This window comes from Salmo salar, chromosome 02 (genome assembly GCF_965601325.2).
Source record: "Salmo salar chromosome 02, fSalSal1, whole genome shotgun sequence".
Lineage (NCBI taxonomy): Eukaryota > Metazoa > Chordata > Actinopteri > Salmoniformes > Salmonidae > Salmo > Salmo salar.
The window spans coordinates 85,163,120-85,189,223 of NC_138292.1; the positions used below are offsets into that span (position 1 = coordinate 85,163,120).

At 44.5% G+C, this 26,104-nt stretch overlaps 1 protein-coding gene across 1 annotated transcript; it reads left to right on the forward strand.

The window, feature by feature from the left end:
- The first annotated feature begins 1,734 nt into the window (after positions 1-1,734).
- On the forward strand, positions 1,735-6,911 carry LOC145862760 (uncharacterized). Its single transcript, XM_082967812.1, has 2 exons — positions 1,735-2,347; positions 5,051-6,911. Exons 1-2 carry the CDS (start codon positions 1,963-1,965, stop codon positions 6,028-6,030), a joined length of 1,365 nt encoding a protein of 454 aa, XP_082823938.1. The 5' UTR covers positions 1,735-1,962; the 3' UTR covers positions 6,031-6,911.
- The last annotated feature ends 19,193 nt before the right edge of the window (positions 6,912-26,104 follow it).

A 26,104-nucleotide genomic window follows, 5' to 3' on the forward strand; every position in this document is an offset into this window, starting at 1 on the left:
GGTTCCATGCTGGTCCATACTCAGTCAATAAACACATCTCTAGGGTTCCATGCTGGTCCATACTCACAGTCAATAACACATCTCTAGGGTTCCATGCTGGTCCATACTCACAGTCAAAAACACATCTCTAGGGTTCCATGCTGGTCCATACTCACAGTCAATAACACATCTCTAGGGTTCCATGCTGGTCCATACTCACAGTCAATAACACATATCTAGGGTTCCATGCTGGTCCATACTCACAGTCAATAACACATCTCTAGGGTTCCATGCTGGTCCATACTCACAGTCAATAACACATCTCTAGGGTTCCATGCTGGTCCATACTCACAGTCAATAACACATCTCTAGTGTTCCATGCTGGTCCATACTCACAGTCAATAACACATCTCTAGTGTTCCATGCTGGTCCATACTCACAGTCAATAACACATCTCTAGGGTTCCATGCTGGTCCATACTCAGTCAATAACACATCTCTAGGGTTCCATGCTGGTCCATACTCACAGTCAATAACACATCTCTAGGGTTCCATGCTGGTCCATACTCACAGTCAATAACACATCTCTAGGGTTCCATGCTGGTCCATACTCACAGTCAATAACACATCTCTAGGGTTCCATGCTGGTCCATACTCAGTCAATAACACATCTCTAGGGTTCCATGCTGGTCCATACTCACAGTCAATAACACATCTCTAGGGTTCCATGCTGGTCCATACTCACAGGCAATAACACATCTCTAGTGTTCCATGCTGGTCCATACTCACAGTCAATAACACATCTCTAGGGTTCCATGCTGGTCCATACTCACAGTCAATAACACATCTCTAGGGTTCCATGCTGGTCCATACTCACAGTCAATAACACATCTCTAGGGTTCCATGCTGGTCCATACTCACAGGCAATAACACATCTCTAGTGTTCCATGCTGGTCCATACTCACAGTCAATAACACATCTCTAGGGTTCCGTGCTGGTCCATACTCACAGTCAATAACACATCTCTAGGGTTCCATGCTGGTCCATACTCCCAGTCAATAAACACATCTCTAGGGTTCCATGCTGGTCCATACTCAGTCAAAAGGTTTAGCCCCAGCCTTTTCAGGTTGATGAGGTGTCATAGCAGTGTGTTAAAAAGAAATCTGCCATCAAGGTTAAGGGTGGCTACTTTGAAGAATCTTTGAAGAAAATATATTTTGATTTGTTTAACACTTTTTTTGGTTACTACATGATTCCATATGTGTTATTTTATAGTTTTGATGTTTTCACTATTTTTATACAATGTATAAAATAGTAAAAAGAAAGAAAAATCCTTGAATGATTAGGTGCATCCAAACGTTTGACTGGTAGTGTACATCTACATGATGTATTGTTGTTACACCATGTAGGAGCAGTATAGACCTAGTCTGTTCATTATATACATCTACATGATGTATTGTTACACCATGTAGGAGCAGTATAGACATAGTTGTTAATTGTAATATATGTTTAGGTGAATTAATATGAAATTATCTTAAATGCAGATGTGCAGTAGTATTGCATTTAAATATTCACTCAATAAAAATCTGCACCAATGGATGAAAACATGCTTCTCTTTGTACGTTTCCATATAATATTGACTTCTATAATAAACTTTTTGTCTGAAAATAAAATATTTTCCTTAACTGTGTTACCTACTCTAGTCGGCAGTTAGCGATGTTCGTATTTCTCGCGATACTACTGGCGTGACCTATAATCTAGTGGACGGGACACTTCAACAACAACAGTTTGCCACCTCGCCGAAATGTTCAAGGTCTTTATAATGTTTCGGTGTATATTAGCCATTGTGTGTAAAACACACGTCTACCAGTTACCCAATTTAATTTCATATGTACGTTGTTAGCTAGCTGGCTGGTTAAATTAGCCTGTCACTAGTCTAATCGATAATGCTAGCTAGCTATTTAGCTAGCTAACGTCCTCGACCATGAGCTCACTAAGATACTGTCCCCATACTAAAGAGGAGGCCTGCTGGACGGAGAAAGAAACTCTCGTCAAAGAGGAGAAGGAAGAGGAGGCTGTTACAATACAAAAACAAGTAGAGGGTGAAGCTGTTACAGTGAAAGAAGAAGGGACTGTTAAAATAGAAGTAGAGGGTGAGGCTGTTACAGTGAAAGAAGAAGAGATGGACCGTAGAGTGAATGAAGACAAAGGAGAGTTCAGAGTGAAAGAGGAGGGAGATGTTACCAAAGATGTTTATATCTGTGATGTAAAAAAAGAGGAAGAGGATGCAGTTTTTGGAGTGGAGGGAGAGATTACTGTCACATTGGAAGAAGAAGAAGAGGAGGAGACAGGGGATCTGATTAACACCAGTAAGTAACCGAAGTACAGTTGTTTTTATATCCAACATGAAAATGTTAACATTATATTAAATTATTCAAAACAAGCCTTGCCTACTTTTACAACCTTTGATTTGCATCTAAGTGTTGATTTGACAAACACATCAAGACATAAAAAATGCATTTAAATCTCTGATCTGCAATAACTTTTTTCATGGATTGTCAACATCAAGCTAAAAATACGAATTACTCTAAAAACATCTGGCCTATTTTTTTAAATCTTTGATTTGCATCAAAAGTAAAGTTACATACACATGGTTAGCAGATGTTATTGGTGACATACACATGGTTAGCAGATGTTATTGGTCACATACACATGGTTAGTAGATGTTATTGGTGACATACACATGGGTAACAGATGTTATTGGTCATATACACATGGTTACAGATGTTATTGCGAGTGTAGCGAAATGCTTATGCTTCTAGATCTGACAGTGCAGCAGTATCTAACAGGTAATATCTAACAATTCCACAACAAACCCTAATACACACAATCTAGTAAAGGAATGAGATGAGAATATATAAATATAAATATATGGATGAGCAGTGACAGAGTGGCTAAGATGCAATAGATATTAAAGAATAGATAGTGAAGGATACAGTATATACATAAGAGATAAGTAATGTGAGATATGTAAACATTCTTAAAGTGCAATTATTAAAGTGACTAGTGTTCCATTTATTAAAGTGGCCAATGATATCAAGTCTGTAGGTAGGCAGCCGCCTCTCTGTGCTAGTGATGGCTGTTTAACAGTCTGATGGCCTTGAGATAGAAGCTGTTTTTCAGTCTCTTGGTCCCAGCTTTGATGCACCTGTACTGACCTCGCCTTCTGGATGTTAGCGGGGTGAACAGGCAGTGGGTCGGATGGTTGTTGCTTATCCATTTTGGCAATATAATAAGCATTCAAATGACGCCCACCTGACGCAGATTCCGATTTATAATGTAATGTTTTTTAGATTGTGTAAACAACAACAGTAATTGTGTGTTGGTGGGGAAGCAGGGCTGTGTTCCAAACAAAAAACGACAATTGGGCTTCAGTTCCTCAACTGCAAAGCTAGGAGAGCTAAAAAAAAAACACCTTATAGTTGAAGGCTCTTCTCTTGAATCATAAAAGTGCATTGAAATTACACTATATATGCAAAAGTATGTGGACACCCCTTCAAATGAGTGGATTCGGCTATTTCAGCTACACCCGTTGCTGACAGGTGTACAAAATCGAGCACACAGCCATGCAATCTCCATAGACAACCATTGGTAGTAGAATGGCCTTACTGAAGAGCTCAGTGACTTTCAACGTGACTCAGTCATAGGATCCCACCTTTCCAACAAGTCAGCTTGTAAAATTTCTGCCCTGCTAGAGCTACCTGGGTCAACTGTACATTTTGTTATTGTGATGTGGAAACATTTAGGATCAACAACGGCTTAGCCGCAAAGTGGTAGGCCACGCAAGCACACAGAACGGGACCGCCAAGTGCTGATGCGCTTAGCGTGTAAAAATCGTCTGTCCTTGGTTGCAACACTCACTACCGAGTTCCAAACTGCCTCCGGAAGCTTCATGAAATGGGTTTCCATGGCTGAGCAGCCACACACAAGGCTAAGATCACCATGCTCACTGCCAAGCGTCGGCTGGAGTGGTGTTAAGCTCGCCGCCATTGGACTCTGGAGCAGTGGAAACGCGTTCTCTGGAGTGATGAATCACGCTACACCATCTGGAAGTCCGACGGAAGAATCTGGGTTTGGCGGGTTTCAGGAGAACGTTACCTGCCCCAATGCATAGTGCCAACGGTAAAGTTTGGTGGAGGAGGAATAATGGTCTCGGGCTGTTTTTCATGGTTCAGGCTAGGCCCCTTATCTTATCTAGGCGATTCTGTGATTGCATCTTTGTGGCAACAGTTATGGGAAGGCCCTTTCCTGTTTCAGCATGAACATGCCCCCCAGTACACAAAGCCAGGTCCATACAGAAATGGTTTGTCGAGATCGGTGTGATAATATGAAAATGAATCCAACTAAAGGAATCCAATTAAATGATTCACTCAATTCCAGATGATGTTCAGGAAATGTCTGACTAAGTTTGGATGCTGCAGGGTTTACAGGCCCTGCGTGTTATATCTCAGCATAGCACTCTGGCTGAGCTCCTGGGATTCTCTCAGCTGACTGTTCTGGAGCTCTGTTGTAGTTCTGTTGGATTGGACCTGTGTGTGTTCCCCTGAATGCTACTGCAGCGTAACGGTCTCTCTGGGTAGACGGTTGGGCTAATGGTTATCTTGGCCAAAGGCTGTGCAACCAAATACTAGCTCCAGGGTTCCAATAGTTTTATCTATGCCATTTGTCTTTTTTTAATAAAAAATAAATAAATACTATTATAAAACTTCAGTTTAGATGATACAGACATGTCGTTATGCTCCTTATAGCTCTAACATATGGAGTATTTCTATATTCTGAAATACACATTTTTTTCACATTAATTTATAGATTAGATTAATATAAAGATTAAATATTAAGATAAAATAAGATTATAAATTAAAATTATTATTAGAAATATCTCTTTCTAAATTACCCTTCATTGGGGGGGATCTAGTCTGGATTAAACCACATAGGAAGATAGTTTTATCATGTGGAGGTTTCATTCAGGGCTCTGTTTAGTATTTAACTAAATCATTTGTTGTCTTTGACAGGAGAGAGACCAGACTCTCACTCTGACAGCGGGAAATGTCCAGCCAGACGACACCACTGCTCCCAGTGTGGAAAGCATTTTACCAAGTTACAGAACCTAAAACAGCATGAGAGGACACACAAAGAAGAAAAGCCTTTTCAATGCTTTCAGTGTGAAAAAGGATTTTCATGTTCACAGGATTTTAAAGAGCATGAGAGGACACACGCAGGAGAAAAGCCCTTCCAATGCTCCCAGTGTGGAAAGGGTTTTAACCGGTTAGGGAACCTGAAAGAACATACAATAATACACACAGGAAAGAAGCCCCACCACTGCTCCCAGTGTGGAAAGAGTTTTAACCGGTTAGGGAATCTGAAAAAGCATGAGAGAATACACTCTGGAGTGAAGCCTTACCAATGTTCCTATTGTGGAAAGAATTTTACTCAGTTAGAGAACCTGAAGGAACATGAAAGGACACATACAGGGGAGAAACCCCACCATTGTTCTCAGTGTGGAAAGGCTTTTACCACGTCACGAAACCTTAAAGAGCATAAGACGAAACACACAGGAGAAAAGCCTTTCCACTGCTCCCTGTGTGGAAAGAATTTTACCCATTTAGGGAACCTGAAGAAACATGAGAGAATACACTCTGGAGATAAGCCATACCCCTGTTCCCACTGTGGAAGGAGTTTTAGGTGGTTAGGGACCTTAAAGCAACATGAGAGAACACACACAGGAGAGAAGCCTTTCCAATGTTCCCAGTGTGGAAAGGGTTTTACCCAGATAGGTAACCTAAAAGTTCATGAGAGGACACACTCAGGAGAAAAGCCTTTCCAATGTTCCCAGTGTGGAAAGAGTTTTACTGTGTTAGAGAGCCTAAAAGAACACAAGAGAATACACACAGGAGAGAAGCCCTACCAATGCTCCCACTGTGGAAAGAGTTTTAGGGGGTTAGGGAACCAGAAAAAACATGAGAGGACACACACAGGAGAAAAGCCTTACTAATGTTCTCAATGTGGAAAGAGTTTTAACCAGTTAAGCACCTGAAATCACATGAAATAAAACATTTAGGAGAGAAGCCTTTCCACTGCTCTCATTGCGTAAAGACATTTTAGTTCCAGGTGTATGATTTCCGCCAGTCGGCATGGCCTCTAGACTTGCCTGTAACTTGGAGAGGGTGGAGCTTTTGGTTCCGGTTCCGATCCCAGTTCTATCTCGTCACGTATGGATCCAGAACTTCATCAAGTGTTACCAACCCAGTAACTAACCCACGGATGTTGTTGCACTCGCTTTGTCTAGGGGTGCTAAGCCTAGTTACATGGTCTGTAACCTGAATGAATGTATGCATTTATGTGAGAAATCAGTTCATGGACCTAGTGTTGAATTCCCAGGGAGACGGCAACCTTACCTTGGTCCAGGGGCAGCTCGCTTGACCTCTTGGTCGGCCAGTCCAAGCGGACTATTATTTGTTTAGATGGTGACGAAACATAAATATGCTGACCAAAATCATCATCAGCAAAGTCTTCACCACCATGTTATGACAACCAAGGACAATGCTAGCAGTTCCAGTCCAGACGAGCCTACCTCCTCCTCTTCCCTGTACTCAAAGGGCAATGGCCGTAAGGTTAAAGAAGTGTTTGTACCAGTTGGTCTGGACAGTGGGAAGTCCATCCTGTCTGACTGTGCCCACCCTTTACACCAGGGGTTCTTAAACCTTTTTCAGCCTGGGACCCAAATTAAAAATTCGGTGTTTTCCTGGGACCCAAGCTTATTGAAATATGCAACTTTGTGTAAATATTGGTTGATTTCATTGCCCTTATGCCTAAAACAAATGCAATATAAACAAAAACAAATAACATTGAAAATAAATACACATATAAAGCCTATTCATGTTTATTTTTCCCCATTAAAAAAAACTTTTGCTGTTAAAATACAATAAGTCATTTTCATTCTGAACTGGAATAAACTGATTGATCACATCACACAGATGTATAACAGAACACACACACAGGCTCAGTTTTTGATAGTGCAACCCTAAGTAACAGTACAGATGAAAAATGGTCAGGCCTACTGTACATCTTACTGTAGAAAGTATTGTTGAATAAAAATCTAAGTAGGAACTGTTTCTGTTAAAGTACAATAACTATTTGTATTATTCTGAACTGGAATAAATTGATCAAACCACACAGGTTGAAGTTTTCAACAAGCATGTCTATTCTGGACTCCGGTTTTGACAGAGCAACACGGAGGTCATGCTCAGCATTGAGTCTGTTTCTGTACTTGTTTTTATTTTTTTTTTTAAGTATGCCAGAGTTGAGAACCCTGACTCGCATAGGTATGTGGTGCCAAACTGTGTCAGAACATCTCCTGATTTCTCAGTCAGGCAGGAGACCACTTCCTGCTGTAGACGAGCAACCCGGAACTATGCGAGTGTGTTTGCATCAAAAAGCATCTAGCTTCAATCTGTTTATTCCAGTTCAGAATAAAAAAGTATTACTTGTATTTTAACAGCAACAGTTCCAATCTGGATTTGTTTCCAATCTATGTACAGTAGTTCTGTACAGTCGTTCTGATCATTTTTCATCTTCATCTGTATTTACTGTTACTTACGGTAGCACTATCAGTAGCTAGCTAGCTTGCTTTAGCTAACGTTAGCTATTAGCTGTGTACAAGGCCAGGGGATTGTTTAAAAGAGAAACTCACATCTACTACTATGAGAGATAGTACTCCCTTATTTCTGCTTATCATCACCTGTTATAAAATGACAATAATGCCTTGCTAGCTGAATTACTGTTCTGAACTAACTCCCTGGGTTCACCGTCATGCTCTGGATGTTTGTTCAGGATGTGTCATTATATTCATTTGTTCGTGTTGAGAGACTCGTTACTAAGCACTTCCCCGCACAAAACACATTGTGGTCGCTCCTCGTTATTTCTCAAAGTTTGTGTGAAACCAAGAGAGAGAAACTCATCGCTGTATTTGCGTTTCATGATGATTGAGCTTGACACCGTTAGATACAGCGGCTAGTGGGAATGACAAGTCAGTGGCTGACGGCGCATCATCTGCTGCTGAACGACCGCGCTGCAGCGTGTGGGTCGAGAAGTGATCTTCGAGAAAACTGCAGAAAAAAAGATCAGGTTAACCGCGAAGAACACGGGCATCTCCCTCTCGCGAAGCTGCCAAACTGAGCAGAGAGCGCTGCTAAGCATAGAGTGCAGATGCATTTGGCAAAATCAATTCCGGTAATCAATTAAATAATTATACATTTACAATGATGACACGTTGCGACCAACCATTAACATGTCCGCGACCCACTTCACGACCCATACTTTAAGAAAGGCTGCTTTACACAATGAGAAAAACATCCCTGAAACCACACTATTGACATCTTACCTTATTCTTTAGGTCAGCGTTTCCAAAACTCGGATCTGAAGACCCCAAGGGGTGCATATTTAGTTTTAGTTTTACTTCATTACACAGCCGATTCAAATAAACAAAGCTTGATTATGAGTTAAATTCAGTACTGGCTTAACTGTTTAAGTAACAGAGACAGAATGCAATATGTAATTTAGGTAAATAGTTTAGGGTATGGCCTTGTCTGCAAGGAATGCTCCTCGAAGTCAGATGCTGATGACAAGTAGCACTTTGCTGTGCAGATGACATCGAAACCGCCCTGCTGGGGGAAAGGCGTTCCAAATGTCTTAAGGTTATTATAGATGGTGGTGGTGGTGGTGGGGATGGTGGTGGGGTTGTCGACAACTGTTGCTGAAATACATGGGTAAGTTGACATATAAATACATCCCAGGGGGCTCTCTAAGGATTGGAGTGTCTGACAGGGGGCTCCCTAAGGATAGGAGTGTCTGACAGGGGGCTCCCTAAGGATAGGAGTGTCTGGCAGGGGGCTCCCTAAGGATAGGAGTGTCTGGCAGGGGGCTCCCTAAGGATAGGAGTGTCTGGCAGGGGGCTCCCTAAGATAGGAGTGTCTGACAGGGGGCTCCTAAGGATAGGAGTGTCTGCAGGGGGCTCGCTAAGGATAGGAGTGTCTGGCAGGGGGCTCCTTAAGGATAGGAGTGTTTGGCAGGGGGCTCCCTAAGGATAGGAGTGTCTGCAGGGGGCTCCTAAGATAGGAGTGTGTGGCAGGGGGCTCCTTAAGGATAGGAGTGTTTGGCAGGGGGCTCCTAAGGATAGGAGTGTCTTGCAGGGGGCTCCTAAGATAGGAGTGTCTGGCAGGGGGCTCCTAAGATAGGAGTGTCTGGCAGGGGGCTCCCTAAGGATAGGAGTGTCTGGCAGGGGGCTCCCTAAGGATAGGAGTGGTCAGTGTCTGGCAGGGGGCTCCCTAAGGATAGGAGTGTCTGGCAGGGGGCTCCTTAAGGATAGGAGTGTTTGGCAGGGGGCTCGCTAAGGATAGGAGCTCGGCTCCCAGTGTCTGGCAGGGGGCTCCTCTAAGGATAGGAGTGTCTGGCAGGGGGCTCCTCTAAGAGATAGGAGTGGTCAGTGTCTGGCAGGGGGCTCCCTAAGGATAGGAGTGTCTGGCAGGGGGCTCCCTAAGGATAGGAGTGTCTGGCAGGGGGCTCCCTAAGGATAGGAGTGTTTGGCAGGGGGCTCCTTAAGGATAGGAGTGTCTGGCAGGGGGCTCCTCTAAGGATAGGAGTGTCTGGCAGGGGGCTCCCTAAGGATAGGAGTGTCTGGCAGGGTGGCTCGTCTAAGGATAGGAGTGTCTGGCAGGGGGCTCCCTAAGGATAGGAGTGTCTGGCAGGGGGCTCCTTAAGGATAGGAGTGTTTGGCAGGGGGCTCGCTAAGGATAGGAGTGTCTGGCAGGGGGCTCCCTAAGGATAGGAGTGTCTGGCAGGGGGCTCCTTAAGGATAGGAGTGTCTGGCAGGGGGCTCCCTAAGGATAGGAGTGTCTGGCAGGGGGCTCCTTAAGGATAGGAGTGTCTGACAGGGGGCTCCCTAAGGATATGAGTGTCTGGCAGGGGGCTCCTTAAGGATAGGAGTGTCTGGCAGGGGGCTCCCTAAGGATAGGAGTGTCTGGCAGGGGGCTCCTTAAGGATAGGAGTGTTTGGCAGGGGGCTCGCTAAGGATAGGAGTGTCTGGCAGGGGGCTCCCTAAGGATAGGAGTGTCTGGCAGGGGGCTCCTTAAGGATAGGAGTGTCTGGCAGGGGGCTCCCTAAGGATAGGAGTGTTTGGCAGGGGGCTCCCTGAGGATAGGAGTGTTTGGCAGGGGGCTCCCTAAGGATAGGAGTGTCTGGCACAGGGGGCTCGCTCTAAGGATAGGAGTGTCTGGCAGGGGGCTCCTTAAGCATAGGAGTGTCTGACAGGGGGCTCCCTAAGGATATGAGTGTCTGGCAGGGGGCTCGCTAAGGATAGGAGTGTCTGGCAGGGGGCTCCCTAAGGATAGGAGTGGTCAGTGTCTGGCAGGGGGCTCCCTAAGGATAGGAGTGTCTGGCAGGGGGCTCCTTAAGGATAGGAGTGGTCAGTGTCTGGCAGGGGGCTCCCTAAGGATAGGAGTGTCTGGCAGGGGGCTCCTTAAGGATAGGAGTGTCTGACAGGGGGCTCCCTAAGGATAGGAGTGTCTGGCAGGGGGCTCGCTAAGGATAGGAGTGTCTGGCAGGGGGCTCCCTAAGGATAGGAGGTCGTGTCTGGCAGGGGGCTCCCTAAGGATAGGAGTGTCTGACAGGGGGCTCCTTAAGGATAGGAGTGTTCTGGCAGGGGGCTCCCTAAGGATAGGAGTGTCTGGCAGGGGGCTCGCTAAGGATAGGAGTGTCTGGCAGGGGGCTCCTTAAGGATAGGAGTGTCTGACCAAATTCTGTGAACACACAGTCAATGTTATAAAACTCAATTTGGTCAAAACTAAGTCTGAAATATCGACGGCGGAGTGAAGAAAAACAGCTGGAACAGTGACGCATCATCTCTCTGCGACTTCTTCAACATTTCAATAACCGCCAAGGAGATTTCTCAATTGGTACGGACTGGGACACCTACCGAGCAGAATTCTGGACAAAATATGTTTCTGGGGACATGAAAACGACTCCCATCCCTTCCCATCTAAAATATTAATCTCAAGTATAACATTTCCCCAACATCTGCCAGGCTGTTGGCAATTTGGCCCACTTGACGCAACTAGACGCTTATCGTTCCTTCACTCAACTGAGTTCGGCCCTATCCCTGGTGCCAGCTGGGAAGCCTACCTGTAAAAACTATTTTTCGCTAAATCCTGAGAAATTACGGACCATGTAAAAAACTGTTGGTCACTATATCCGGCTAGAAGGACCACGTAAAAACGGTTGGCTGTGAATGCCCTCACCCGTCTGAGCGGTCGGCTGTGAATGCCCTCACCTGTCTGAGCGGTCGGCTGTGAATGCCCTCGCCCGTCTGAGCGGTCGGCTGTGAATGCCCTCGCCCGTCTGAGCGGTCGGCTGGAAATGCCCTCACCTGTCTGAGCGGTCGGCTGTGAATACCCTCGCCCGTCTGAGCGGTCGGCTGTGAATGCCCTCACCCGTCTGAGCGGTTGGCTGTGAATGCCCTCACCCGTCTGAGCGGTCGGCTGTGAATGCCCTCGCCCGTCTGAGCGGTCGGCTGGGAATGCCCTCACCCAATTACCAGTTGGCTCACCAATAGGATATTATTTACCAGTTGGCTCACCAATAGGATATTATTTACCAGTTGGCTCACCAATAGGATATTATTTACCAGTTGGCTCACCAATAGGATATTATTTACCAGTTGGCTCACCAATAGGATATTATTTACCAGTTGGCTCACCAATGGGATATTATTTACCAGTTGGCTCACCAATAGGATATTATTTACCAGTTGGCTCACCAATGGGATATTATTTACCAGTTGGCTCACCAATAGGATATTATTTACCAGTTGGCTCACCAATAGGATATTATTTACCAGTTGGCTCACCAATAGGATATTATTTACCAGTTGGCTCACCAATAGGATATTATTTACCAGTTGGCTCACCAATAGGATATTATTTACCAGTTGGCTCACCAATAGGATATTATTTACCAGTTGGCTCACCAATCGGATATTATTTACCAGTTGGCTCACCAATAGGATATTATTTACCAGTTGGCTCACCAATAGGATATTATTTACCAGTTGGCTCACCAATAGGATATTATTTACCAGTTGGCTCACCAATAGGATATTATTTACCAGTTGGCTCACCAATAGGATATTATTTACCAGTTGGCTCACCAATAGGATATTATTTACCAGTTGGCTCACCAATAGGATATTATTTACCAGTTGGCTCACCAATAGGATATTATTTACCAGTTGGCTCACCAATATGATATTATTTACCAGTTGGCTCACCAATAGGATATTATTTAGGAAACAATATTCTAAAAACCAAGAAGTATTTTTATATAATATGTCCCGATTATTCCATATATAATATATGTGTGGAGAAAAATGATGCTTATAAATGAAGGAGCACGAAAAGAAAAGCTGCTGATATAAAGCAGAGAGTTTCTATTCTCTACTTGCATATCATCATCTGCACATCTATCACTCCAGTGTTTATGCTACATTGTAATTATTTCGCCTCTATGGCCTATTTATTGCCTTACCTCCCTAATCTTACTACATTTGCACACACTGTACATAGATTTTTCTATTGTGTTATTGACTGTAGGTTTGTTTATCCCATGTGTACCTCTGTGTTGTTGTTTTTGTTGCAATGCTTTGCTTTATCTTGGCCAGGTCACAGTTGTAAATGAGAACTTGTTCTCAACTGGCCTACCTGGTTAAATAAAGGTGAAATAAAAAATAAATAAAATAATATGACGTTGCGAAATATTGCATTGTGGGTAGTGTAGAAGATAGCCGGAAATAAGTTAATAAATAGGTAATAACGCAAAAACATAACTGTTTGTACTTATAAGTAACCAGATCGTGACTACAACTCCGTTACTAAGTCTTTAACCACACTGTGTTGTTACACTGGTGAGTAAAAACTCATGCTTCCTACCCTTTAACTGAAAATAAAATATACATTTTACTCAACTGCGTTACCCACTCCAGTCAGCAGATGGCGATGTGAGGGTTTAAGGTAACGCTGCTAGTGTGACGTATAATCTAGTGGACGGAACGCTTCTTTCAACAACAGCAACAGTTAGTAAGACACCTCGGTAGCTTGCTAGACAAAATAGCCGAACAAATTAGACGCTTTCGTGTATATTAGCCACTGTGTTTTAAACCCACTTCTGACGTCTAGTTAGTTATCAGATTTAATTTCATATTTACGGTGTTGTTGTTATTATTCAGCTCGCTGACTTGTTAAGATAGCATTAGCCTAGCTAGCTAACATCTCCGACCATGAGTTCACTAAGCTACTCTCCTCCTGCTAAAGAGGAAGTCTGCTGGACGGCGAAAGAGGGTCTGTGGCTGAACATTGCCGTAAAAGAGGAGAAGGAAGAGGAGGATGTCACTATACAAAAACAAGTTGAGGTTGAGGCTGTTATCGTGGAAGAAGAAGAGAAATACATTTCAGTGAAAGAAGAGGAAGACGCGTTCAGAGTGAAAGAGGAGGAGGAAGAGAAAGAGGAGGATGCTGTTTTTGGAATGAAAGAGGAGGGGGAGATGATTGTTACATCGAAAAAGGAGGTGGAAGAAGAGGAGGAAACTGGATATCTGGGCCCGGTTTCCCAAACGCATCTTAAGGCGTCCAATGGTTCTAACGATGAACTTAGCCATAAGATGGTTTTGAGAAACCGTTCCCTGATTAACACTAGTAAGTACTGTCTTAAAAACAGAGGCACAAACTCTGCAGTTGTTGAACTGATGTGTGTTAAAAGGGGAAATATGCAGTTGCTACATCCATAATTTGACTTTTAAATTATTTCTATATAACCATTGATTCTTCTTCAGACTGTATACCACACGGGTATGGCAAAACATTTATTTTTACTGCTCTAATTATGTTGGTAACCAGTTTATAATAGCAATAAGGCACCTCGTGTGTTTGTAGTAAATGGCCAATATACCACGGCTAAGGGCTTTGTCCACGATGCAGCGTGCCTAAGAATAGCCCTTAGCCGTGGTATATTGGCAATATACCACACCCCCTCGTACCTTATTGCTTAAATATAACACATGCCTATAACACATGTCTCATGAGCTTAGTTAAACTGTCGTACCCCTTCAGAACCCCATATAAGCATTTGTTTTGTCCAATGTTTAGAAACAATGTAAATGTAAACCAACACTGTATAGCCTCAACATGGTTAAAACTGTAATGTTGATATCATGGATAGTCAGTCCTTGCATCCATAGGTTGTCTATGAATTTGAGAGTAGTTACATTTCTCCAGCCCCATCCATCTTATTACCAAAACAGTGGTGTAATGACAGTTTTGTTATTGTTTGAACTGCAGATTGGTTGGTTGATTGATGTGGCATTTTTTACTTCTACAGGATCAGTGTCTCGAAATCTGGACAGTTGCTGCTCTGACGGTAAATAATGTACTTACATTCATTAATCTTGTTCTGATTTGTCGTCCTAAGGGTCTTGTTTTGTTTGATAAAATCCATTTTTACCGTAATTTCCGGACTATTAAGCACACCTGAATATAAGCCGCAAACACTAAAATGTATATTTATTTATTTTTTAACATAAATAAGCCGCACATGTCTATAAGCCGCAGGTGCCTACCGGTACATTGAAACAAATGAACTGTACACAGGCTTTAACGAAACACGGCTTGTAACAAAAATAAATAGGCTTTAACGAAACACGGCTTGTAACAAAAATAAATAGGCTTTAACGAAACACACGGCTTGTAACAAAAAATAAAAAATGAGCAGTAAGCTTTAGTTGTCTTTTCCTCACGCTGCTGTTTCCAACGTCTTATCATCGACTCATTAAGACCAAGCTCCCGTGCAGCAGCTCTATTTCCTTTTCCAACAGCCAGATCAATCGCCTTCAACTTGAAAGCTGCATCATATGCATTTCTCCGTGTCTTTGCCATGATGAGGGTGACAAATGACTACCGTAATCAGAATGATGGGAAGTTTGAGAGCGCTCGATAAACAGTAAACAAAAAAGTTGTTTGACCGTAACCCGTTCGGCAATTTCATTGGTCTAATGAAAGCTTCATGCCGCCAAAAAACTGAGCACATCACAGAATGTGTTTTTTTGGAGAAAACAAAATTGAAAGCGGGAAAAATCCATATATTAGCCGCGTCATTGTTTAAGCCGCGAGGTTCAAAGCCTGGGAAAAAAGTTGCGGCTTATAGTCCGGAATTTACGGTATATCCTAACCGTTCCATGATGTATACAGCATTTTGTATGAATTCCAACTCTTTGAACTTGCAACAAAACAATTTATGAAATCTAATCAGCAAAACGTTGTTTAACCCGGTCAAGTTTGGTTCCTGTGCAATCCTCAGACACTCAAGAAGGCAACCAAACTTGCTTCATCATTCTACATTACGTATTGGCTACACAACATGTCAATTATCCCATGAAGGTCAGCCATCATTACGCACCAATGACACGAGCAGTGTTCACTTGATTGACAGTGTCTCGGTCCAATGACCACCTATCATTTTGAAACCTAGCTAGATAGCCAATGAGCTGGGCTTTCCAGCAGTATGTGAATGCCGTTTGTAGGACAAACAGCCATCATGCTAGAGCTGTGCGCAACAGAGTTCATTCTCTGTTGAAAGGAAACAGGACGCACGGTAGTTTACCTTACCCAGCGGTTCGTTCTCTTCTTCAAACTTTTCTCAAAGTTGAAAAAGTTAAACATGGCTACTAAGAGTGGAAAAACTAAATGGAAATCCAAGTATACACATTTTGATGATATTATTGCAGAAATTGACCGTGAGAGAGACACAGATGGAATGGATGGCGAATCTGTCAGTGACCACAGTTTTGATTCCAGCGCAGAAGAAATGTTTTTGGAAGGAAAAGATCCACTTTTAGATCAGTAAGTAAAATAGGTTTTTGCTTCTCATGCTAATGCAGTTGTTTAAATGGTTGCATATTCCTTTCAGATATTTGTATTGATTTATATATGTCTATATACACAGAGTACCAGTCAAAAGTTTGGACACACCTACTCATTCCAGGGTTTTTCTGTATTTGTACTATTTTCTACATTGTAGAAAAATTGTGAAGACATCAAAATTATGAAATAACACATATGGAAGTATGTGGTAACCAAAAAAAGTGTTAAACAAAATATATGTCATATTTGAGATTCTTCAAAGTAGCCACCCTTTGCCTTGATGAGAGCTTTGCACACTCTTGGCATTCTCTCAACCAGCTTCATGAGGTAGTCACCCGGAATGCATTTCAATTAACAGGCGTACCTTGTTCAACCTTGTTGAGGTATACACATAGGCTATGCTAATACATTGTATGTTATGTTGGCTATGACATGCTGTGGCTTTTTGACTGTCTTATTGATCCACATATTTCATTATAGTGATTGTGTTCCTTATACTCTATATAATATATATGTTTATAGATATGTGTATTTGATGTATTGATGCAGGGCTCACCCGTAATGTATTGATGCAGGGCTCACCCGTAATGTATTGATGCAGAGCTCACCCGTAATGTATTGATGCAGGGCTCACCTGTAATGTATTGATGCAGGGCTCACCCGTAATGTATTGATGCAGGGCTCACCCGTAATGTATTGATGCAGGGCTCACCCGTAATGTATTGATGCAGAGCTCACACGTAATGTATTGATGCAGGGCTCACCCGTAATGTATTGATGCAGAGCTCACACGTAATGTATTGATGCAGGGCTCACCTCTACTAAAATAAAGGTTAAATAAAATAACAGTAAACTTGAGATCTAACTGAATGTTTTTTTAATCCTCAATAGTGGTAGAGACTCTGACTCTGATGACCTCTGGGTGCCACTCCAAAGAGACCACAGTCCTCCATCCCCAACTCGTTCAAACGTAGGAACTGGTTCCTCCAGTCTGACCCCTGCTGCTGCTGTCTCTGGCTCCACACCCACCCCGGCCCGGCCATCTAGAGGTGTGAAGAGGCCAGCCCAGAAGCGGAGGAGGGCCAGTGAACCAGCGGCAACTACCACCGAGGCAGAGGACCGTTGGCACACTGTGCTAGAAGATGATGTGGAGCCACTTCCACCAACATTTAGACCGAAAAGACAGCCAGGACCTCAGCTGGACATGACTGCAAAGTACAGCCCCCTTCATCTTTTCCAGATGTTTTTCTCCTTGTCAGTTCTGGATTCGCTGGTGTCTAACACCAACAAGTATGGGGCTAAGAAACAAGCAGGCAAGAAAGAGGCATGGAAGCCCATTTCCGTCCAAGACCTGTACTGTTACATCTCACTGGTTATTTACATGGGGCTTGTGAAGTTGAAAAACCTGAAGGACTACTGGAGAACGTCAACACTCTACCGACTGCCTTTCCCCACAACTGTCATGTCTTGTAACAGGTTTCTGACTATCTCACGGGCGCTTCATATCAGTGACCCACAAGCTGACGACGACAATGACAAGAAGAGAGGCACAGCAAGCGTTGATAGGCTCTGCAAAATCAAACCTCTCTACCCCAGCATGGTTGAGGCCTGCAAGACCCATTTTCAGCCCAACCAGAACCTGTCCATAGATGAGAGGATGGTAGCCTCAAAGGCTAGGATTGGCCTCAAACAATATATGCGTAACAAGCCAACAAAATGGGCTTACAAACTGTTTGTTTTGACCGATTCTGTGTGTGCCTACACTTGGAATTGTTTTGTTTACGAGGGTAAATCCATCTCAGCCACTGGTAAGGGACTTAGTTATGATTCCGTTATGGAATTATTGGATTTTCCATTGCTTGGGACGGGCTACAAACTGTTTGTGGACAACTTCTACACAAGCCCTACCCTGTTCACAGACCTGAGGAAGCTGGATGTGTGGGCTTGTGGCACCATTCGTACCAACAGACAGGGCTTTCCAAAAACTAAAGTGAACGACATGCCTAAGAGGGCTGATAGGGGTACCATGAGATGGATTCGTAAAGATGACCTGCTCTTTGTAAAGTGGATGGATACCAGAGAGGTGGTCATGTGCACCACTATCCACAAATCCTTAAGTGGCAATCACGTCGTCAGGCGTGTGAAGGACGCTAATGGGGCATGGACCACAAAGAATGTCCCCATTCCTGCTGCTGTAAAGGACTACAACAAGAGCATGGGAGGTGTGGACCTGTCAGACGCTCTGATAGGCTACAACAATGTTCTCCACAAGACAAGGAAATGGTACAGGACAGTGTTCTATCACTTCATTGACATTGCTGTGGTGAATGCATTCGTCCTCCAGAAGGAAATGGCTAAGAGCTCTGGACAGACCTCCATGACACAGCTAGCCTTCAGAGAGCTGCTCATCCGGGAGCTTGCTGACTACGGCACAAAGTCCACAGCAGCACCTTCTGTCTGCTCTACATCTGTCCCCTCTACTCCTGTCACCAGAGGTGTTCACCTGCCAAAATACATCACTGCAGACCTGAATGTGCCTCTGGGCAAAAAGAGCACAGCAGGGAGGCGTCGTTGTGTTCTGTGCCACAAGAAATCTCCCATCACCTGCACTACTTGTGCTGTTACCCTCTGCTTCACACCAAAAAGAGACTGCTATGGGACTTGGCATCAGGAGCACAATCTGGTGTAGAGGACTGTGGGTGTTCTAAATCCTCTAATTGTAAATAAAACATGTTTTTCACTTTGTGTATGGTTTGCCTCACAAGTCCTCAATTGGCAGCTTCATTAAATAGTACCCGCAAAACACCAGTCTCAACGTCAACAGTGAAGAGGCGACTCTGGGATGCTGGCCATCTAGCCAGAGTTGCAAAGAAAAAGCCCTATCTCAGACTGGCCAATAAAAATAAAAGATTAAGATGGGCAAAAGAACACAGACACTGGACAGAGGAACTCAGCCTAAAAGGCTAGCATCCCAGAGCTAATAAATGTACTGTCAGAGCAAATATTATTCATTGTTTTTATGACATTTTTTTGTGTATTTCATTTTTTACTTTAGTTTATTTTGTAAATATTTTCTTAACTATATTTTCTTAACTGTGTTGTTGGTTAATTGCTGTAAGTAAGCATTTCACGGTAAGCTCTACACCTGTTTGTATTCGGCGCATTTAACAAATAAACTTTGATTTGATTTAGCTATACAGCCTGATAATCCAGTAATGGTGTATACCTAAATCAGCATGTTGTTTGTGCAACAGTATCTTCTAAATCAAAGAGGAATACACGAAGCAAGAATATGTTAGCTACATGAAGTAGCTAAGAGAAAATATGTAGCCAAAAATTAAACGGTGCTTTAGGAAACACTTATCAACACTTTGGTTCCTACCCTTTCACAATACAGTTGAAGTCGGAAGTTTACATACACCTTACCCAAATACATTTAAACTCAGTTTTTCACAATTCCTGACATTTAATCCTAGTACAATTCCCTGTCATAGGTCAGTTAGGATCACCACCAGGAAATGCAGAAGTTGATGATAATGCAGAATATTATTTTAGGTTGAAGTTGAGTTGAACAGTATAAAACAATCAGAATGGAGAAAGACCCATTGAAATCACTTAGAATGTATGTGTTGTCACCCCAGGGTCACAATACTACTCATAAAGAACATTTAGAATGTGTGTGTTGTCACCCCAGGGTCACAATACTACTCATAAAGAACATTTAGAATGTATTTGTTGTCACCCCAGGGTCACTATACTACTCATAAAGAACATTTAGAATGTATGTGTTATCACCCCAGGGTCACTATACTACTCATAAAGACACATTTAGAATTTAGAATGTATTTGTTGTCACCCCAGGGTCACTATACTACTCATAAAGAACATTTAGAATTTGTATTATTCAAAAACATCAAATACCATCTTTTTGTTTTCTACGGTTCTATGATATTTTGGCCATATTGCCCAGCCCGACTTGGGATTTGGTGTAGAATGCTCTGTGTGAGGCCGCCTTTTGAAACTCTCTGGATTCTGTGGATCTGAAGATCCTCTCCTATAAAATCTCCTTGCTTGTGGCTTTGTCCTCAGGTAAATGTGCTGGGGACCTCCACGTGTTATCCATACACCCTTCCTGTACTCAGTTCGCCTCGGGCGTCTCTTAAGGTGACATTTTCGTCCAAATGCAGCCTTTGCCCACGAAAGTCATGGCTAAATCAAATCAAATATTGTATTGGTCACATACACGTGTTTAGTAGATGTTATTGCGGGTGTAGCGAAATGCTTGTGCTTCTAGCTCCAACAGTGGAGTAGTATCTAAACGTAATATCTAACAATTACACAACATATACCCAATACACACATCTAGTAAAGGAGTGGAATTAAGACTCTACAAATATATGGACGAGCAATGTCAGAGAGGCAAGAATAAGATACAGTAGAATAGGATAGAATACAGTATATACATATATGAGTAATGCGAGATATGTAAACATTATTAAAGTGACATTATTAAAGTGACAAGTGATCCATTTATTAAAGTGGCCAATGACTTCAAGTCTATGTAGACAGCCGCCTCTCTGTGCTAGTGATGGCTGTTTAACAGTCTGATGGCCTTGAGATAGAAGCTGTTTTTCAGTCTCTCGGTCCCAGCTTTGATGCCCCTGTACTGACCTCACCTTCTGGATGATAGCGTGGAGAACAGGCAGTGGCTCGGGTGGTTGTTGTCCTTAATGATATGTTTGGCCTTCCCGTGACATCGGGTGGTGTAGGTGTCATGGAGGGCAGGTAGTTTGCCCCCGGTGATGCGTTGTGCAGACCGCACCACCCTCTGGAGAGCCCTGCGGTTGCGGGCGGTGCAGTTGCCGTGCCAAGCTGCAAACTTGATGGTTAAGTTGGAGGCGTGCTTTGGCCACGCAGTCATGGGTGAACAGGGAGTACAGGAGGGGACTGAGTAGGCAGCTCTGAGGGGGTTCTGTGTTGAGGATCAGCGTAGTGGTGTTATTTCCTACCTTCACCACCTGGGGGCGGCCCGTCAGGAAGTCCAGGACCCAGTTTCACAGGGTGGGGGTCAGACACAGGGCCTCGAGCTTAATGATGAGCTTGGAGGGTACTATGGTGGTGAATGCTGAGCTATAGTCAAAGAACATTATTCTTACATATGTATTCCTCTTGTCTAGATGGAATAGGGCAGTGTGATGGCGATTGCATCGTCTGTCGATCTATTGGGGCGGTAAGCAAATTGAAGTGGGTCTAGGGTGACAGGTAAGGTGGAGGGGATATGATCCTTAACTAGCCTCTCAAAGCACTTCATGATGACAGAAGTGAGTGCTACGGGGCGGGAGTCATTTAGTTCAGTTACCTTTGCTTACTTGGGTACAGGAACAATGGTGGACATCTTGAAGCATGTGGAGACAGCAGACTGGCATAGGGAGAGATTGGAAATGTCTGTAAACACACCAGCCAGCTGGTCTGCTCATGCTCTGAGGACGCGGGTAGGGATGCCTACTGGGCCGGGAGCCTTGCAAGGGTTAACACGCTTAAATGTCTTACTCACATCGGCCACGGAGAAGGAGAGCCCACAGTCCTTGGTAGAGGGCCGTGCCGGTTGCTCTGTGTTATCCTCAAAGCGGGCAGAGAAGGTTTAGCTTGTCTGGAAGCAAGACGTCGGTATCCGCGACATGGCTGGTTTTCCTTTTGTAGTCCGTGATTGTCTGTAGACCCTGCCACGTACGTCTTGTGTCTGAGCCGTTGAATTGCAACTCCACTTTGTCTCTATACTGACGTTTTGCTTGTTTGATTGCCTTGCGGAGGGAATAACTACACTGTTTGTATTCGGCCATATTCCCAGTCACCTTGCCATGGTAAAATGCGGTGGTTCACACTTTCAGTTTTGCGTGAATGCTGCCATCTATTCAAGGTTTCTGGTTAGAGTAGGTTTTAATAGTCACAGTGGGTACAACATCGTCTATACACTTCCTGATAAACTCATTCACGGAATCAGTGTATTCGTCAATGTCATTCTTGGAAGCTACCTGGAACAGTCCGCGTGATCAAAACAATCTTGAAACGTGGATCCCGATTGGTCAGACCAGCATTGAATAGGACTTAGAGTTTCTGCCTATAGGAAGAGAGGAGTAAAATGGAGTCATGGTCAGAGTTGCCGAAGGAGGGCGGGGGATGGTCTTATAGCCATCCCGGGAAGTTGGAGTAACAGTGGTCGAGTGTTTTGGCAGCAAGAGTACTAGAGTCAATATGTTGATAGAACTTCAGCATTCCTTTTCTCAAATTTGCTTTGTTAAAATCCCCAGCTACAATAAATGCAGCCTCAGGATATGTGGTTTCCAGTTTGCATAAAGTCCAGTGGAGTTCTTTGAGGGCCGTTGTGGTATCAGTTTGAGGGCCGTTGTGGTATCAGTTTGAGGGCCGTTGTGGTATCAGTTTGAGGGCCGTTATGCTATCAGTTTGAGGGCCGTCGTGGTATCAGCTTGAGGGCCGTCGTGGTATCAGCTTGAGGGCCGTCGTGGTATCAGCTTGAGGGGGGATATACACGGCCGTGGCTATAACCGATGAGAATTCTCTCTGCAGATAATACGGTCGGCATTTGATTGTGTCCTTAGCTTTTGAGCAAATTCCCTTTTTGCCTCTTTTTTTTGGGGGGGGGGGGGGGGGGGGCGCAACAGAGGTCACATGCCCTGTATCCGATCCGAGCTTTTCGACCCGCGATATCCGGTTATGTGACCAGCTTTTGGCAGCGTCTCTCCCACTGGCATATAGCAGCAAGGGGCAAAGGTTACCTAGAGGTGTACACGCCCACTCCACCAGGGGTCTGGCAGCTTCTTGGGCAATATTTAAAGGTTTGACTGTAGGAGATATTTGTGCTGCGGTGAGTTGGGCATCACCACCCATTTGTGTGAGGTTTTATTACTCAGCTGTGCTTACAGCCGGGAAAGGGGAAAGTCACTAGGCAGCGCACCATGTGCGCAATACCCAGACTGCCGCATCTTGCGGGGCCGTTTCATTTAGTGTCCGTTGGGGTTGGCTTGGGATGGGATTCTATTCCCCCATAGTATGTTGTACCGATGTTGACTGACTGAAACGGAACCTAATGTCATGACTTTAACTACTATTCCCTGAAGGAGGGAAACGAGGAACAACATCTGTTTGGCCTCGCACCACCCGTTTCTGAGCTCAATGAAGAGTGGTATTAAATTGAAGGAATGAATCCGAGCCTCACACTTATCACCGGTGGAAGGCTGGACAGCCAGCCAGACGCAGATTTAATAGTATGTTGTGCCTCGTTTCCCTCCTTCAGGGAACAGTAGTTATAGTCATAATGTTACACTTGTCATATGATGTATTAAGCGCTTAACAGTTAAATTAGGCCTCGGCATTGAACTTCAACTTAAATACTGGATCTTGCTTTCGGACAGTTTTTTGTATTCATATCTCTGAAATGGACTCAAACTACGTAACATTTAGTGTCTCCTTACATTACGCGGGGAAAAACAGTTTGTGCACAGAAATCCTAAATTATTTTGAAAAATCCAATGGTATAATGGTTGATATAAGTTGACAAATGACCAGTGGTGGAAGAAGTACTCAATTATCATAATTGAGTAAAGGTAAAGATACCTTAATAGAAAATGACTGAAAGTCACCCAGTAAAGTCACCCAGTAAAATAGTTATTGAGTTGAAGTCGAAAAGTATTTTGGTTTTAAAATACTTAAGTATCAAAAGTAATTAGATTTGGTAAAACATACTTACCAAAAGTAAAAATAATTTCAAATTCTTTATATCAAGCAATCCCGACGGCACAATTTAAAATTTATTTTTATTGATGGATAGCCAGGGGCTCACTCCCAACACTCAAATGAAGCATTTTATGTTTAGTGAGTCTGCCAGATCAGAGGCAGTAGGGATGACCATGGATGTTATCTGTTTAGTGAGTCTGCCAAATCAGAGGCAGTAGGGATGACCAGGGATGTTCTGTTTAGTGAGTCTGCCAGAGCAGAGGCAGTAGGGATGTTCTCTTGATAGGTGTGTGAATTGGACCATTTTCCTGTCGAAATGTAACAAGTACTTTTGGGTGTCAGGAGTAAAAAGTACATTATTTTCTTTGGGAATGTAGTGGAGTAAAAGTTGGTAAAAATATAAATAGTTGTAACGGCTGTCTGAGGAAGAAGTGGAACAAAATGCGGCGGAGTTAGGGTTCGTCATATTTAATTACACGAACACTATGCAATTTACAAAAACAACAAAACTGACAGCCAACACAGTCCTGTCAGGTGCAACCACAATGACAAGCACAATTACCCACACCACGGAAACGTAGGCAACTTATGTGTGACTCCCAATCAACCACAACCCTCTACAGCTGTGCTTGATTGGAAGTCACACGGCCAAAATTAAATGAAACAATAAAACACTCACTCCCTTCTGCCACGTCGTGACCCAACTACACCCTCTACTGGTCAGGACGTGACAGTACCCCCCCCTCAAGGTGCAGACCCCGGGATGCACCTAAAAAAAGGAAAACACACAAAAAAATCCCCAACAAAAAGGAACACCTAAACAATAAGGGAGGGTGGCTGCCGTCACCGACGGCACTGTGCTACACCCTCCCTCCCCAACCCACCTATCCTGGAGGTGGCTCAGGTGCAGGACGTGGACCTCGCTCCACCTTCGGCGTCGCCCACTCTGTTGGCGCCGATCGCTGCACCCGGCAGACGGGCCACTCGGGCTGACCCTGGCAGACGGACCACTCGGGCTGGGCCGGAAGGCATGCGGGCCACTCGGGCTGATCCTGGCAGTCCGGCCGCCCCGGCAGAACAGGGCAGTCCGGCCGCCCCGGCAGTCCGGCCTCTCCGACGACTGTTGACTGGCGGGCCGCTCCGACGACTGTTGACTGGCGGGCCGCTCCGACGACTGTTGACTGGCGGGCCGCTCCGACGACTGTTGACTGGCGGGCAGCTCCGACTCTGGATTCACCAGGCTGGGGAGACATAACGGAGGCCTGGCTCTGGGCGCAGGCCCTGGACTCACCAGTCTGGGAAGGCCCGCTGGAGGCCTGGTTTGAGGAGGTGGCACAGGAGAGACCAGGGTGGAGAGACCCACTGGAGGACCGGTCCGTGGAGGAGACACGGGCTTGACCAGGATAGGGAGATCCACTGGAGGACTGGTCCGTGGAGGAGACCACGGGCTTGACCCGGATAGGGAGACCCACTGGAGTACTGGTCCGTGGAGGAGGCACGGGCTTGACCAGTATAGGGAGATCCACTGGAGGACTGGTCCGTGGAGGAGACACGGGCTTGACCAGGATGGGAAGACATGCAGGAGGCTTGGTTCTGGGCGTAGGTACAGGATGTGCAGGGCTGGGAAGACATGCAGGAGGCCTGTTTCTGGGCGCAGGCACAATCTTTACCAGACAACCAGCACGCACCTCAGGACGAGTATGGAGAGCTGCCTCAGGTGACATCATACCCACGACACGCTCATTAGGGCGAATGCCGTACTTTATGCACCACACTAGCAGCTCTCTCATCTCTCTCTCTCCTAATTTTCCCATTAACCCCGTCACAGTCTCTGTCTCATATCCCTCGCTCACCTCCAATGTCATCCCGACTGGCTCTGGTTCCGACCTCAACTCCACCGACTGTCCCGTGTGCCCCCCCCAAAAAAATTCTTGGGGCTGCCTCTCGCGCTCGTTGCGCTCTCTCTCCTCGTAGGTATCGCCTCTCCGCTCTCGCCGCTTCAATCTCCCACTGCGGGAGGCGATAATCCCCAGCCTGAGTCCATGGTCCCTCTCCGTCCAGGATCTGTTCCCACGTCCATTTGTTCATAACGCAGTAGTCCTGCTGCTCCTTCCTCTTCCGCCGCTTGGTCCTGGTTTGGTGGGTAATTCTGTAACGGCTGTCTGAGGAAGAAGTGGACCAAAATGCGGCGGAGTTAAGGTTCGTCATATTTAATTACACGAACACTGTGCAATTTACAAAAACAACAAAACTGACAGCCAACACGGTCCTGTCAGGTGCAACCACAATGACAAGCACAATTACCCACACCACACAACGGAAACGTAGGCAACTTATGTGTGACTCCCAATCAAC